We start from the raw sequence: 17,720 nt of genomic DNA on the forward strand, positions 1-17,720 counted from the left end.
CAGCCGCTGGAAATAACCTGAAGGTCTAGAACAGATTCTCCATGCCCTAAGTGCACCTTGGAATCCTCCATAGTGGAGACAAATGCCCACTCCTGCAGGCATTTGAAGGTCAGAGCAAAGGACTGTCAAAGTAGGAAAGCTGGGACTGATGATTAGATGGCTGAAACTACTGCAAAGGAAGAGACGGCAGGAGGCCCCTGGATCTTGAGGAACACATAAACAACACTCACAGCAAGAACAGCCTGTAAACCTAGTAGTATGGGAGGCTGAGCCAGGAAGATTGCAAGCCTGAGCCCAGCCTGGGCAACTTAGCAATTTAGTGAGATCTTGCATCTCTCTCTCCCTTCTCTCTCTCTCTGTCTCTGTCTCTGTCTCTCTCTCTCTCTCTCTCTCTCTCACACACACACAAACTTTTTTTTTAAGGGCTGAGGATATAAAAGTGCCTAGACCTTGGGTTTAACCCATAGGTGCTACAAAAAAAAAAAAAAAAAGAATAGACACTAGTCTACAACATGGTTGCCTTGGGTTTTCAGCTTCTGAACTCTAGCGTAGGACCCAGTTGTGAGGACCAGAGTCTGATCAGAAACTCACTTGGCCTTTTGGTTTCCTTGACTATTTCAGCCTAGTATGAGAGTGTGCATAGAGGTCCCCAGCTGTATGGGCTCTACATGTACAAAAGCCTGCTTTGTGTCTTTTCTGCCTGAGCTGTGATACTATTTAAAAAATTCAAAAAATAAAAAAGGAAGAAAGGAAAGGGGGAAAGGAGGGTGGTAGGAAGAGGAGAAAACAGGGAAAATGGAAGGTAGCATGTGAGAGAGGTATGGAAGTCAAGGAAGTACTGTGGAGATGTGAAATAAAGTCAAGCAGACAGCAGTTCACAGATGAGAAACACCTCCTCCACTGTACCTCCCCTAGGGTACCCTGGTCATATCGTAAAGGAAGTAAGGGTAGTTGACAAAGGTACTTCGCTGACAAGGATGAGACCCAGGCCCACCCTCACCTAAAACCACAGCACCAAGACAGTGAACCTGTGCCCATACATACCAGCCCACCCATCAGTCTCAGCCAGAAGGGTTCTTGAAGTCTGGGGAGGGCATGCACTGGCAGGGTGCCTGAGTCCATAGGCAGCCCCTGAGGTTCTTGTTGACCAGGAAGCCAATGAGGGCCGACAGCAACCTAGACAAAATTTAGAGATCTGACAGCCTCCAGGCATAGCCAGACATGGAAGGTTCAGTAGACACGCCCAGAGGCAAGAAGACACACATGATAGTAGAGAATACATGGCACACTGCCCACCGATGCCCAGCAGTCAAACGCCATTCTGCTGGCCAAAGCTGAAGATACGGTAGGTAGCACCTTAGCTGGTGCTCTTGACCCACGTAACAATAAACTCTGGCTAATCACATGCACTGGCTTAATTTTGCAGTGGTAACAATAAAGCTTTCCATTGATAGAGCACATGGCCAGCATGAACTTGAAGCCTGGCAAGTCACTGGCCATGAAGTAGCACAGTTTGAGGATGCTCTGGTCCTCCTGAAGAATGACTTGAGAATGTTTATGTTAAAGACAAGTGGGAAAAGTCAGAGTCAAAAACAGGGTCCAGGCAACATACAGAAAGGCAGTACACATCTGAAGTATAAGTGCCCAACACACAAACAGCAGGATGAGACCACTTGTGACACTATTGTAAGAAAAAATAAATAAAAGAAGGTCACAGAGAGGCAAAAGAACATGATCATAAGTGCCATATTCTGGCTAAAGTCCAAATGGACCACAGCACATAGGAGCCAAGATGAAGAGAACACAGAACATGTGTTCCAAGCACACATGTGGACAGCCAGGAACAGGTCCCTCAGGAGGCAGCAGGGAGACTTGCACACGATCAGCTGGATGGTTTTACCCCAGGTGCGGGGCTCTCCACTGGCTGCTTTGCTGGACCTGGCCTGCCCTCCTTTGCTTTCTCTCCACGGGCTCCTTCACTCATAAGGTAGTATTGCAGGGGATTGGGCCACAGTTCCTCATTGATTATCTCAACAATCTTGTCAGACTCAATAGAACTGTGGTTTACAAACCACCCAAAGAAGCTACGGTTCTTTTCTAGGTTTCCCTCACTCATGGAGTGCAGATCGTGTCCTGGGAGCCACTGGATTGGGGTAGAACGAGAAATCACCTGACCAGAAGGACCACACCCGTATTCCTTGATGAGCACCTTATTTTGGAAATAGGGGTTACGGCCAAAGTAGAACTTGATTTTGTAGCCCAATCTAGCGAGGCCAAGCTCCTCCACTTCCAAGCTGTTCAAGTAGCTTAGCACCTCTTTGTCTTGGCTGTTGAGAAAGGAAGAGAGCTGGGGGTGGTTTTGGAAAGCTTGCCCCCAGAAGCCCGGGATGTTCTTGATGAGGACATTCCGGCGCTCCAAGTGGTGCAGTCGAAGCTGCCCGAATTTGCGCGAGAGCCTGAGGTAGGCCCGGTCCGCCTGCGCGTTCATGGTCTCCAGCTTCAGCTGGACAGTCTCCAGCGTGTCCATGTCGCCTTCTGTCGCTAGCGGCCCCGCCCGAGAATGCATCTCCACCACTGTCCTTTCCTCCTCATCTGAGACAGGGCTACACTCCCCAGCCGCCGCTTTCTTCGGCTTCCCACCGGCTGAGCCACAGCTTTTTTCTGGCACCTTCTTTGCAGAAGGGCCACGCCGGGTTCCAGCGCGGGGACCAGTTTTCAGCCTCGCCGCAGGCCCCACAGTCCCCACGAAGATTGTGTCTGCGGCCAGGCGCTCTGCGAAGGACGTGGCCCTTCCTGGGCCGGGCCTGGCGTCAGCCACCGCACAGCCCCCCGCAGCCCGAGCCCTGAGCGCGAGGCCGCAGTCCAGGGGCAGCCGGGAGGCGTCCTGGTCCGGGAGCCTCGGCGGCGGGGGCGGCGCGGGAGCAGCAGGCTTCGGGCCTCCCCCGCCCGCGCTGGCCTGCCCCTGTGCCACCTGAGTGTCCTCCCCGGGGCTCTGCAACCGTGCAGCATCCGGGTCGCGTGCGGCCCCGCCGGGAGCAGCGCGGACTCGGGCTTTGGCGCGGCCTTTGCCCCGGCTTTTGGCGCGGGAGGACTTTCGACCTCTACTGCGGCCGCTCATGTTGGTAGCGGAGTCCGCTTCAAAGCCATGTTCTGACCCGGCGGCCCCTGGCGTGAGCCAGTGGTCTTCCCAGCGTGAATCTCCATAGCAACCGCTGACGTCACGACTGCACGACCGACTGAGCCGCCGGGTGATTGGCTCCGCCTGTGTAGCTGCGCACTTCTTCACCGCGCACGCCCGGAGCCGCTCTTGCTCTAGATGTTGCAGTTTCCTCCGACCTTGGCTGCAGTGTGTTGGCGTCCTCCCTTTGCAGATCTCATGCGGGCCTCCAGGAATTCATAGAGCACATTTGTTCCTTTCTACAAGATAACCGTCACGACTGCCCCCTATTTTCTGAACACCGTCATCCATTCAGTGATGTTTTGTGACATCTGTCATGATGAGACTGCTCTTCGCCTCTGTGTGTCATCCTTGATACCCTCTGCTAAGAGATTTGCTGTGGCACCACGGAATGTGAAGGTGGGAGCCATAATGCCAGGCCTGAGCGACTTAACTACCAAAAAATAACAGCAGCTAGTAATTTATGAGTATCATATTGTTGGACACGTTACTACATGCTTTTTTTATTTTAAAGATAAAAGAATGAAAATATCTTAACAAACACACATACATTTAGAAAATAACACAAAAAAAGTACAAGCATTACAGAATCTCAGACAAGGTGATAGGAAATTAACAATGGTTGTTGTATTACATATTGATATCTTCAATTTTCATAATCAGATAGACATGTAAGATTGATCATACACTTAAACATTAACTGTTTCTTTCAATAGGGCAATAAAGGTCAGTAGTACAACTGTGTTAGCTATCCTGTGTATACATATATTTTTCCCCTTCTTTTTTTCTCTTTTCCCTCAACCCAGTTGTTCTTTCCTTTTGAGCAGTTTCCTTCCCTTTCACAATGTCTATTGTACCTCCTAGATTTTACTCACCCTTTCAGGTTCTTACACTAGTGAGATAAGGTGTTTACACATGCAGGTCTGATTTATTTCACTTATAAGAATAGTCTCTAGTTGCATCCATTTACTTATAAAAACCTCTAGTTTATCTTTATAGCTGAGTAATATTCCATTATGTAAAACTACCACAATTTTTTGATCCATTCCTCAGTAGATGGGCAGTTGGGTTGCTTGCATGATTTAGCTATTACAAAATGCACTACTATAAACATGGGTACACATATATGGCTGTGATATGATGTTTTCAGTTCTTCTGGGAAAATACGCAGAAGGGGAATAGCTGGATTGAATGGGACCTCTAGTCCTAGTTTACTGAGGAATCTCCTAACTGATTTCCACAGTGGTTTCTCCAGTCCACAGTCCCACCAGCAGTGGAGAAGAGTTCTTTTTCTCCACAGCCTCGCCAGCATTTGTCATTGGTTCATTTCTTAATGCTAGCCATTCTTACTGGGGTGAGATGGAATCTCAGTATTGTTTTAGTTTGCCTTTCATGAATGACTACTGATGTTGAACATTTTCTCTTGTATTTATTTGCCATTTCTATTTCTTTATCTGAGAAGTGTGTGTTCATCTCAGATGCCACTTTTGTATTGGGTCTTTGAATTTGGGGGGCTGATGTTTTTAATTCTTTGTATGTTCTACATAGGAGTCCTTTGTCCAAGGGACAGTCAGCTAGAATTTTTTTCCAATTTGTGGGTTTTCTTTTTACTCTGCTGGCGATTTCTTTCGATACGCAAAACATTTTCAGTAAGATGAGATCCCAGTTGTCCATTCTTTAAAGTCTTTCCCGTGCAGTTTGGCTTTTGTTCATGAACTCCCTGCCTACTCCTGTGCCTGCAAGCTTTTTACCTGCTTTTTCTTCCAGTAGATTTAGTGTTTCTGTTTTAATATTTAGATCTGTAATCTATATATTGCAGTACCATATTGATTTTATCACGGTAGCTGTGTAGTATAATTTCAAGTCAGGGATTGTGATGCCACCTGCCTTGTCTTTGTTGCCCGGGGTCTCTTCTTGTTCCAGATGAATTTTAGGAATGTTTTCACTAGATCTGTGAGATATTCTAATGGTATTTTAATTGGAATTGCATTGAATCTGTGCAACAATTTAGAAAGAGTGGCATTTTTCACAATGTTGGTTCTTCCTATCCATGAGCAAGGAATATCTTTCCATTTTCTAAAATCCTCTTCAATCTCTTTTTTCAGAGTACTGTAGTTTTCACTGTATAGATCTTTTACTTCTCTTGTTAGATTGATTCCTAAATATTTTAATTTTTTGGATGCTATTTTGAAAGGTATGGTTTCTTTAGTTGCTCTCTCAATATGTATAGGAATGCTATTGATTTTTAAGTGTGGACTTTATATCCTTCTATGCTACTGAATTCATTGATTAATTCTAGGAGTCTTCTGGTGGAGTTTTTGGGGTCTTCCATGTAGAGTATCATGTCATCTGTGAATAATGATAATTTCACTTCTTCCTTTCCTATTCGTATTCCTTTTATATCTCTCTCTTGTCTAATTGCTCTGGCTAATGCTTCCAGAACTATGTTGAACAGGAGTGGTGACAGTGGACATCCTTGTCTTGTCCCTGATTTTACAGTGAAAGCTTTTAGTTTTTGTCCATTTAGTATGATGTTGGCTGTTGGTTTGTTATAGACGGCTTTTATCAGATTGAGGTAAAGACCATCAATTCCTATTTTCTGTAGGATTTTTATACATTACTAGATGCTTTATAGTATTATCTTTGTTTATGTTATTGTACCTATTTTTCTGATGATAAAACTGCAGGTCTGTGATGCCCAAGAGCACCTCCAAGATTCAGTAACCATGCTTTATGGCTACCAATGGCCAGTCCTTCCAGACCTAAACTGTAAACACCTGCCTTGGCTCCTAAGAAAGTCAGCCCCACCAGTCAGCATCAGCAGGACACGTCTTCCCTAGAAGCTCACCCATGTCATCCAGCATCTTAATTCTCAGTTACGAAGCTGGGCTGTCCTTCAAGGTACGGGACCGGATGAAGTTCATGAATCCCGGATGAAGTTCGTGAATCAGTGCTCCAGTAATTAAGGCAAGGCAGAAAGGTGGTCAGAGATGGAAATGACCATTCAAGGAGCAGAACAGTGTCTTCTAGGTGTAGGCTCAGAAGCACGCACTCTTCACGGTAGCGGTGAGGATGCCCTAGAAACGTTTTCCTCAGCCTGCCTTGTATTTCCGGAGGCAGCCCCTAGACCAGCCAGGTAGTAAGCCCGTGAATGGCGACAGAATCCAGGACCAATTTGAAAGTGCGAAAAGCAGACTTTCAAACTAATACTTTCAGGTTCAAAGGGAACAGAAACAGCTCTTGCAGCAGTCTAAAAAAGAGGCAAGCCCCAAAGCTCCTGGAAGCCTTGGAGTATCCTCATGGGCCAGCAATCTGATGTCACCTAGGTTCCACGGCACTGGTCTCCTTACTATTCTTTGAACTCACTAGATAAACTCCTGCCACAGGGCCATTGCACTAACTCTGGCTTGAGAGCTTTACTCTACATTTGGTCAATTAAGTATGGCCAGCTCCCTGCACACTTTTTTTAAATATCACCTTCTCAGTGGCTATCTTATTTAAAATTGCTACCCATCCTCAGGTCTTTTATTCTATTTTTTTCTTTATCCCATAGCACTTATCACCATTCAACACACCATACCAATTATTTATTATGCTTGTTCTTCTACTTTCTCCTCTCTCCATAATATCAGCTCTAGGAGGGCACAGATCTTTGCTTTGTTTGCTATTTGGTGTTCCTTCACCGCCTACAACAGTGTCTGGCACATCCAAAGCACTTAATAAGTAATTGTTTAGTGGAAGAATTAATTAAAAGAGTTGTTTAAACTGGATTTGTAAATTGTTTGTCTGAAATTCAAAATATCCCCCTTTCCCTACTAAAGTAATGTTATAGGTGGAAGCTATATTTTCCATTAAATTCATAGTTTATTAGAGAATTATCTTGAGGGGCTGGGGATTTAGCTCAGTGGCACAGCACCTGCCTGGCAAGCGCAAGGTCATGAGTTCGATTCCAGGTACCGGAAAAAAAAAGAAAAACAATTTTTAAAAAGAGAATTATCTTGTGTTACAGAGTGCTTCTCAGGGACAGTGTGTAATGAAAAATCTAGGGTGACAAGTTAAGATATTAAGTTGGGAGAACTAATATTTGACTTAAAAGGAATTAATTAGTCCAAAAATCACCTTAAGTCCTGTCAAAGGCCTTTCCTAATCATTTCTTCTCAAAGCTGTTCACAACCAGCCTAGACCACAATAAGCAGCCCTGTCCTTGAGCTCAGGGAACAGCTGTTCATTGCATGATTTGTTCAGCAGTTAGACATGCACTGTTTTGTACCAGTTCTTGTGCAGAATTACCTCTTCAGCTGGATAATCACACTTTAACTGGAACTCTCTGTAACTCAGAAAAATCCAAAAATCAGCTAAAGCACCCACCATCACACTATAAACTGCATTAAGCAGTTGGCCCACTTCTCAGAGCACTCACAGTTCAACCAACCTCTACTGTCAAGAGCTTTAATCCAGTGTCAGCATCTGCGTCACTGAATGCTCAACCATGGCTAAGCCATTGCAGGATTAACAGTGGCCGGGCCACTGCAAGCAGTCTTTATTCTACAATCTGCCTTGAACCTGTTTTCGGCATGTCAGAGAGATAAGCATCAGTGGAAGGGAAACAAATGTGAGACTCTCCCCCTGTGTGCAAATACTGCTCTGGTACATGTCACCTGGTCCCTCTGGCTTTCTATGAAAGAGGCTGGTCTGTGCTGCAAATTGAACTGTTGGTTTTCTGCTCGGGTATTAATACCTAACTTTACATTGGAAAGTAGCTTAGGTTCCTAATTAGATAGTAAACTACATATAGTTAGAGACTGTGCATCTTTTACTTTTATCCCTCAGAGCACCCAGCATGGAGCCTTGCACATACTAGCAATTATAATAAAATTTCACTTTTATTTGTACTTTATAGGGTGTCATGTCTTAAGCCATTTAATCCCCATAACCACCCCATGGGGCAGGTGCAATTATTACTTCCATCTTGCAGAAGAGGTTACAGCTACATAATATGGTTCAGTAACTTCCCCAAGGTCACACAGCTAGTAAGTAGCTTTCACCCAAGTATTCTAACTCCACGCACGTGCTCTTCACCAATACTACATGATGTGATGTTGTGGCTTGAGATATCACTTGCTCTAGAACTTAAGCTCTTCCCTCTAGTGTGTAAAAATATTTCTTAATTCTCAAAAATCACATATATAGACATATATAGATATGTATATGCATACATATATACAATATATGCATCAGTTAGCCATGATTCATTTATTTATGGGGTATGAACTATGCTTATCGTGGGAATATTCTAATAAATAAGTGAGTGTACTGGGAAACCCAGCAAGCAGAATTCAGTTATTCAGATTCTTAACTTGAATTCCAAAGCAAGCTCTTGAGAGAAAATATACAATAGCACTGAAAAATATATATATCTTCAAAGGTAAGTCATCCTGGGATGCTAAACACGCAGAGTTTTAACATAATGCACAGCAAAGGAAAAGTGCGTGGTGGAATATGAGCTTTTCCTTCGCCCACAGAAAGAGATAAGAACCTTTCCTGGCATGCTATCGTAGAGCTTGGAGAAGATCCAAGAACGAATAGTTGGCATAGGATTTTGAGAACAGAATTCTCACAGTGACTCCTCCAGGGGTCCAGCCCCTTGGGGAATTGGTAGAGACCATCCTCCCTTGATAAGCTAGAGATAGGAAGTTAGGGAGAATGAGTTCCCAGCTTGACAACTGGAACTCAGACAAGAAATCCTCTCAGAGAGCTCCACACCATTACAGGCAACCACAATACACGGAAGTATGTACGAAGTAAGTGTTGACAAAGGATACTCTGTGGAATGGTGACCTTGCATTTCTCCTGCTTCCCAAGAGGGCCACAGAGGAGTCCAGTTGGGCCTTGCAGTATAGACGCAGAAGGTACAGAGTAAAGGACTTGGTGATGAATGTTGAGGGTGGCACACATCAGTGGACACAAACCTCAGCAAAAACCAAATGCACACAAGATACTCTTCTATCAAGGATAAAATGGATAGATCCCTTAGCCTCTGGGGAAGATGGAGAAATAAAACAGGGAACAACCTAAATAATTAGGCATGCATGTACCTTTAAAAAGTGGAATTATAAGTAGTAACCCACCAAGTCACTTTAATTGCCAGGTTTCAATTCACCTGAATTTCATAAATTGTTGCAACTATAAAAATTCATATTCGTTATAATGGCATTACCCAGACCAGAGCCAGTGTCTAATGGGGCTAGGTATGCAACACTGAAGCTAAAGAAAAGTAAAGGATGGGTGACTTTAAAATTCCTTAAGAGACAAGTCACATTGATAATGTAATAAAATTGCAGAATGTATTCAAAGAGGACCCTACAAAACATGGTTATATTGCAAAAATCAAGAAACCCATAAAATTTCAAATATGGACATTTTTACTACTACTAAGGGGAAAACTCATGAAGTAAAACTAAGTGCTCTACAGGAAAGTCCTCCTTTCATCAGTTATGGGTTGAATTCAGAACTGCGAGTATACTCCTTTTATTGAGGGTGTTGCTTTTAATACATAATTTCATAATTTATCATACCATTGAATTCTTCTCCAGTTGGGTTACTCATTCAACTTTTTTGTCTCAGAAGCCTCACAAGTTATAAAGGCTGAACTTGCCTTATACACATGCTATTCCCTGAAATATCCCATAGCTATTCCTGCAACAAACAGCTCTCATCATTTTCCAAACCAAAAACAAATTGTTCTTAGTCAACAACACCATATGCTATTGTGAGCGGGAAAACAGTACAGTACAAGTTTCTCTCTTCTCACCATCTCTTTTGGTGCTGTTCAGAAATGTTTGTTGATCTCCCGTACCTAAATTTTATATCTTACTGTTATGTCTCTACACAGACACACAGTCTTCACAAGCTTACTCTTCTTTTTTCCCCCAACTACAATATATCAATTAATGGCACAGAAATACACAAAGGAGGCTGCAAAATTTGGAAGATCAGTGGGAGGGAAATATTCAAACAGAACCTAAGTTTGAATCTTGAGATAACCCAGGAAATGTGTCATTGGAATGGGATAACATGGAGAATAGACACTGGAATCACTTCTGCCTCTTAGGCTTTAAGATTATATGTGGATCCCACCTAGCTGTGAGAGCGAAGGGGCTCACTGCTGCAGAGAATAACCAGGTCCTACATGGCACTGGGGTGGGAAGTGAACCCTGTGAGCAGAGAACCTAAGCACATCACAGACACCAGCTAAGGAGTCCACAGAAAGAATTACAAGCCCTGATCCCCTTTATCAAGTAAGATACCAGTTTTCATGGAGTGAGGAATTTGCATTAAGGACATGAGAAGAATGAATGAAGATAAAATTATATTGAATTTTAAATTAATGGACAAGCAGCATGGGGTTAAAATGTTCTGTTATATGTTGTGATCAACTAGTTCTCATAAGCATAGGGTTTTGTTATTCGAGTTTATTTTAGCTAGGCTAATTTAATCGCAGATACTCCTGGCTTTTTAAAATGCCTACTTTCTTTATTCATTTTGTATTTGTGTAATTCCTGGTGCAATAAGACATGCTTTAAAAATCACTTAAAATTAATAGTAAAGAGAAAGGATGAAGGAAAGTTAAAGGCTGAGAAATCCAAACTGAACGAAGCACAGAGAAGTACTCAAGTACACACCATTCCTCTGTGCCTCACACATTTGGCTAGAGGCTGGCTACAGATTTGACTCTAGAACAAGAACAGAAATCAATGCGGGGTAACATTTATAGTGTCTGGGAGATTATGAAAAAATAGCTTCTCAGAGAAAACACATGCACCTGCAATACTAAATGCAAAGAGGAAAATTGAGGTTGAAGGCCCCAACCCTATGTCCATGTCCTGGAGCAACCACTTTATAGGCTGCGGTGCAGTAGCTGGTGAAAGCAGTTCCACAGTGGTTCCAGTCCAAGGCTAAAATAACTTAATCCATGGAAACTGCTTATAGGATTCAGAGGGGAGTGTGCACAAATATCCCAGGCAGCCTCTGCAATTGCAGCCTTCTTCCAGGGACTTATTCTCCCTGGCAAGAGCCTGTGGTTGACTACATGGTATGAAGGGATGCCAGGGATTTTACTCTGCTCCTGCTGCCAGATGGGTGCAGAGCTTTCCTGAGAGCCCCGCCCTTCTCCCCATTCCTTCCTTTTTCCCTGTCTCCCTTCACTTTCCTATCATTGCTATCCCTACAAAGTGATGTGGTCTGAGAAGCAATTTTTGTGGCTGCAAAAATGTCTTCCCACTTCAAAACCTTCCCCGCTCACATTCAGACTCAGCTTGAGCCCCACGAGAGATGAGTTTTGTTTTCCTGCCACAGGACCTTTGTGACTCAGTTTCCCCAGAGCATCCTAGGTGGTTTTGGAGATCAGGGTTCATTTACAGTCCAGGTAAGCAGTGCATGGGGGGAATAAGGATGTCTCATCTCAGGCTGGCAGTTGCCATTCAGTTCCAAGTAACAGTTGCCATGGAGAAATTTGCATTTTTCTGTGAAATTTCTCACTTTTAAAATAATTCTGCTTGCAGGCTCTACTTTGCAACCCCTATTCTACACCCTTATTAAAAAAAAAAAAAAAACTTCTTAAGTGAAATCATGAGCAAGTGTCTAGAAATTATTTGAATTCCCCAGAGAAGAGAGATTTTTGTTCCTCTCCCTCCAGAGAAGCTGTGGAAAAGAAATAGTGCATAGAGTCAGGTAGGGCTCTGCCTCAGGCACTGAGGCAAGGAGCAATCCATGGCATCTGGAAAGTGGCCTCTACAAGAGAGGAATTATATACTTGTCAAGCATGACTGCTCTCCTTTTTTCATTTTAAATTTCAAAGATGACCATTATTTTCAATGGTGTTTTATTTTTTCACACATAGAGTCTGTGTTAACTCCGGTTTCTTACCATGGATAATGTACACTCGCAAATATTTTCTCCTCTGCACAAAATAAAGACTTCCTAAGACCAGCTCAGAGATTTTCACATCGCTTACCCTCAGGAGCCACATCTGCAAATCTTTACAGAGCATCTGACCTGTTCCTGACATAAATGGCAGACTCAGTGACTAACTAAGCCTCTTTGGATATTCTTCTTCCTCCCCAACTTAATCAATACCTGTATAATTGATCAGGTGGGCCATATGGCCCCACTGATTTGCAGATTAAGACAATTAGGACACCAGCCAGATAATTGCTCAAGCTGGTATTTTTCATAACAAAGATGAGCAAACTTAATGCTTTGACTTCCTCAGAAAAAGCAAGCTCCATCTGGTCTTGGGCATGATTCAGTACTAATTCATACCATGTCTAGCTAAAAATGGGTATAACCATATTTAGACAAAATATTGAATAAAAGAAAATTATGTGGCAGTAAATTCGTAAGAGCTTCTACCATAGAATCTGGATTGAAATGAGATAGTAAAAATTTAACACAAGAATATTCAGCCTACTGCTGAGACCAAGATTTTACAGATGCTTTGAGTGGGAGATGCAGGTACTGGAAAGTAAGTAGATACACTTTTCTAGGCCCACTTCTCAAAGACAGGAAAAGTCTGAAGTCAGGGAGTCTCAACTATGATCCCTAAAAAGTCTGGGAGTTGGGGAGACCCAGAAATACAAGGCCACGTGTAAGAAAAGATAAACAATCTATTGGCTGGAACTCAGACTTATAAAGTGTTCCTCTCTCATGCTGCAACCTTATTTTATTAAGAGAAAACAAACAAAACAAAGAGAAATTTAAACACAGAATTATTATTTTACTTAGAATAGAGAAAGGATATCTACTGCTCTGTGATTAAAGGTATGATCCATAGTCTGAGACCAGGATATTTACCCTCCTTTCTCTGCCTTGTTCTCATGACACCAAGGCCCATCTTCCCATCGCAGGAGACTGGGGAAACCCAGCCTGACCACAGCTGGGACAGTTCTGAGAATGACAGTGGACACTGAGTTAGCTTCTGCAGGAGATTTACAAACACAGGAGTCTGTAGTTGTCATTCCAACGGCACAGAGGAAAACCAAAGTAGAAGAAAAGTGTCTCTGGGAAGGAAATGACAATATCCCTCCTGCCTCTTTCCTTCCATCACTCAAGTCAATTAAAAAGTAAAACAAAGGATGTACAGGGAACAAATGACTGTAGTCAATTCTCCTGGTTTATAATCAAGCCAGATTTTCAGCAACCAACAGTATTTTTAAAATTACTGCCATATGCCTTGTGTATTAGAATAGTCAATGAATTCTTTCTCCATCAAGAGAGTTTATATGACATTCTCTGGATAATGAAAGAATTCATTCATGGAAAGAGTTTTGTCTTGAGAAGAATCATACTGGCCTACTTCAGGGTACATCTAAAGGCCTGACCTTTTGGCCTTGATTTTATCATTCAACAGTCACTGGAAACCATCATGACAAACCATCCTCAACATTGCACATAGTTAACAAAGTAAATGCCATTTAAAAATTAAAATAGAAATCTCCTTTTACAGTTTTGAGATGACGTTTGTAGGATGAGATAGGGTGGGGTCGTGTGGGATGGAGGGGGAGTTAGCAGAAGAGGGTAGTCTCAGGCAGGGGGTTAATTCATGAGTCAGTGTGCATCAGGAGCTAAAGAAATCCAACCCAAGTCTGCATGATTCTGAACTCAGACAAATAAGGCTGCCTGCTGAAGAGAAAGGGGAATTAGGGGGCATGCACTAGTTTCCTATTGCTGCTAAAACAAATTACTACAAATTTAGTGTCTTTAAACAATATGAATTTACTATTTTCTAGTTCCAGAGGTGAGAGAACCAATTTGGTTGCCCTGTGTTTGGTTGCAGAGATGTATTCCTGATGGAGCTGCTAGAGGCAAATCTGTGCCCTGGGTATCTCCCACCCAGCAATTATATCACTCCCAATTCTCTCCCCATCCCCAATGCATCCTTTTCTCTCACTCATGTGCTCCTGCCTTTCTCTTTCACTTACAGGAACGCTGGGATTATATTGGACCAACTCAAATAATCCAGGATAACCTCCCCATTTCAAAATCCTTCACTTAGCCACACTAGTAAAGTTCATTTTTTGTGCTTACAGTGACATATTGACAGGTCCTAGGGATTAAGATTTGGACATCTCTTTGGGGGTATTTTTCTGCCTAACACAAGGCTACAAATTGTTATGTATTACTTACAAAAGAGAAGTGTTAAAAGATTTACGGTCAGTTATCATGTTTTGTAAGTGTTCATCTCACTCTTATATAGACCCATACCTTTTTATTTCTGAGCCCTCAATCTATTTTATAACAACAATATCAGTGTATATTGAGTGTTTTGTAAGTACCACCTACTGGGCTAAACAATTTGCTTGCATTTTCATATTTAATTATCTCAATAATCCAAAGAAGTGTTGTTATCATGCACATGTCATAAATGAGAAAACTGAGACTCAGAGAAGCTAGGACATTTGTCTAAGGTTATATGGCTGAACTTCAAACCAAGGTCTACCTGGCTCTTAACCAATAAGAAACAACCCCAGTACATCAAGGCTTACACAAACAAAGGTATATTTCTTGCTCATGCTTCATTCTTGTACATGTCTGTTGTGGGTCTCTTGCATCTCTACTCCACATCATCATCATTCTAGGACCCAAGCTCCAACTTGTCCAGATGTTCCTCTGATGTTTCCCTTGTTGGAAAAAGAGAAAGAAAAAGATGATGGAACTTCACACTGGCTTTTACAGCATTAATTTGAAAGTGACCCTATCTCATTGGCCATCACTTCTGCTCACATCTCATTGGCCAAAACAAATCCATGGTGAAGTCTGACATCCATGAGACTGGGAAGGGTCATTCTCTCTCTCTCACCATTCAGAGCAGCAGGCATTTGGAAGCAGCAATACAGTCTACCACAGCTCTTAACTGCTGTGCTCACTGGAGGTGAGCTATTATCACTATAATTATCGGGAAGGTCAAGATAATTGAGACTTTCCTTAGTGGTAGGTCACTCTCCTCCAGGCCATATAGACTTAAGGGTCTGTGTATTAAAAGCCACTTGAACAGAAGGACATTTTTGGGTCCTGAAATTTTCCTTTGTCCATGTGCCAATGTGACGAGCACTCCATCAGTAAAAAGTTGTGCCACCTGAGGACAGCTATGTGCTACTAGAAGTTATAACTGTTCACTGAGGGGAATTTTTCCCAACTACTAGGACTCTAGATTGGTATGGAACTCCCTCAAAGCAAATCATGTGAGTGTATGCAAAGGTCCTCTCTAGTCCTAAGGATTACAGGATTCTAATCCAGATGAACACTATTTTCTGAGGACAGTTCTTAAAATTAAAAGATTTGGAGCAATGATTGCATCTTGTCCAGTGTTTCTCAAACTGTGTTCCTGGAAGTCCATGGTGTTCTATAAAAGTGTCTCAGAAATAACCAAAGAGGGACTCATGTCCATATACACCCTTGTCCTCTTTGCTGCGGCTTGACACACCCAGAAGCTAGAACTAGGATAAGAAATGGAGCTTTCAATTAGCAGATGGGGGGGGATCCTTTTAATATAAATGTAAGAATGTCTGCTATGAGAAACTCTTAGTCAGCTTTCCTGATCATTAAGATGAGGAGGTGTCGAAAGTCCAAGAAACAGCCAGACCAGGGGAGAAACAAAAGAGAGGCTCAAAAGGGCAGATTTGTTGTCTGTGACTCCAAAGGGCCCTGTAGCTGGGCTTCCTGACTCCTGAAGTGAGGCTAGTTGAAAGACATTCTTCTTATGCCTCTACCTCCCTTTAGACGCTGGGGTCAGTTTGTGAGCTGGAGTAGACACGAACAAGGTTGTTTACTAAAACATGGTCACTACTACTTCTTGTCATGGTAGTACTGAGTGCACACTTGTACACAGAAGGTTTTTACTTAAGACTTGATTCAATTTTCTTTTAAAACCTTGAAACCCCACATACCATTCCAGGCTTCCTAGTTCATAGAAAAGGAAATTATAGCCCAGATGAAAAGTCTCATCTGGGCTCACAAAAAGAACAAGTAGAAAGTGGGAACCAGAGCCAGGACTCTCTAGTTTCCAGTCCGGTGCTCCCTCCCTGCAGCTCCCGGGCTCCAACTCTGGTGCTCACAGCCCCTTCATAAGGGGCAGAACCTGCGCTCTCACTGGGAACCTCACTTCTGGTCCACTTAGGGAGGTGATGAGCACCTTAGATTCTGCAGCAGCAGTGCCCTGCTAGGAAAGGAACCCAGCCCTCATCTTGCAGTGCAACTGCTCATGTGGGGCCATATCAGCCATAGCATGGGAGGGTGAGCTTCTGGCTTCATCCGGGTTCCCACTGCCTTTGTGTCCTCTCCTTCAAGCTGTCTCCTGCTCCTTGGAGTCGCCTCTCTGGTTCACCAGGGTGATGCAGCTGCCAACCGACTGCCAGTCGGCTCTTTTCACAAGTTTGCCACGTTGCAGTGACAGGACGGTGTCAAAGCCCAGATGCTTCAGCATAAATAAATAGCACATCTGGGACCTGGAAGAGGTCCAGCTGCATATTACAGAAAAGGCTAGGGTGGAAACAGAGCCAAATGATACACAGCTGGGAACTGTTAAGTTTGGTGCAGGGTGGCGGGGGAGTGAAAGAGAAGAAAAGAAAGAAAAAGAAATAGTTCAAACTAGGGATTGCTCTAGTCTGGAAGATTCTGAATTAAAATTGCTGAGAAACAGGACCATGGTGTATCTAACAGTTGAATGAAAAGCATTCCTACAAAATGATAGTGTAAAAGAATTGACCTCAAAGCAGAGGGGCTGAGCAGGGCTGAGAAGCTGGGCCCCTGCATGCTTGACTGCTTGGGTGGGTTGGCTCGGTCCCCTCCTGGTTATCTCAGTCCGTAAGTAGCTTCACGGTGAGCAGGTAAAGGAGTCAGCCCTGTGCTGATAAGGAGTCCAGGGCTCCCCACCTGGGATCCCCCACCTTTGGAAGCTTAGTGCATTCCCACGAAGAGAGTTAAAGAGGAGGCCTGAGAGGAGGAGGATTGACATCACTCCCTCCCAGCCCAGGGACCTGAGCAGATTGAGTCACCCGGATGAATCAGCAGCGGCTGCTCAAGGAGCTGCTCACACCCACTTGACTGGAGCCTACAATGACATCACCTCACAGAGAAGATATCTAAGCAAAGGAGAAATTAGGACCAAAAGAAGAGAGGAAAAAATCCTTTCCCCTCCCTCTAAACAGAAACCAAATGCATGGGTTATCTTCTTAATGGTTAGCTTAATTTTATCTCCTAGATTAAAAATATCCCAAATTAAGCTGTCATCAAGAGATACCAAGCCAGACATACTGACACATGCCTGGTTTCTCAGGACTCTAGGAGGCTGAGGCAGAAGGATCACAAGTGCAAGCCCTGCTAGTAACTTAGTAAGAACCTATTTCAAAATAAAAATAGATAAATAAAAAGGCTTGAGCCCCGGCACCTGGGAAGCCACATGGCGGGGTGCACCAGCCTTTTGACGGGCCCCCAGCTGTGCAGGCACCCAGGAGGAGGGCCCCTGGTGCCTGGGAAGCTGTGCAGT

General features: G+C 43.4%; 1 protein-coding gene across 1 annotated transcript; it reads right to left on the bottom strand.

Moving 5' to 3' along the window:
- Positions 1-359: 359 nt before the first annotated feature.
- Tspyl5 (TSPY-like 5) lies at positions 360-3,473 on the bottom strand. The gene has a single exon (XM_005381841.2). The coding sequence runs from the start codon at positions 3,116-3,118 to the stop codon at positions 1,883-1,885; it is 1,236 nt and encodes a 411-aa protein (XP_005381898.1). The 5' UTR covers positions 3,119-3,473; the 3' UTR covers positions 360-1,882.
- Positions 3,474-17,720: the final 14,247 nt, after the last annotated feature.

Source organism: Chinchilla lanigera, unplaced genomic scaffold (assembly GCF_000276665.1).
Source record: "Chinchilla lanigera isolate Chin_1 unplaced genomic scaffold, ChiLan1.0 scaffold00016, whole genome shotgun sequence".
In the NCBI taxonomy this organism is placed as follows: domain Eukaryota; kingdom Metazoa; phylum Chordata; class Mammalia; order Rodentia; family Chinchillidae; genus Chinchilla; species Chinchilla lanigera.

What these genes read in the sequence shown, in the direction of transcription:
- Tspyl5 (XM_005381841.2), bottom strand. Translation starts at nt 3,118, where the DNA reads ATGAGCGGCCGCAGTAGAGGTCGAAAGTCCTCCCGCGCCAAAAGCCGG.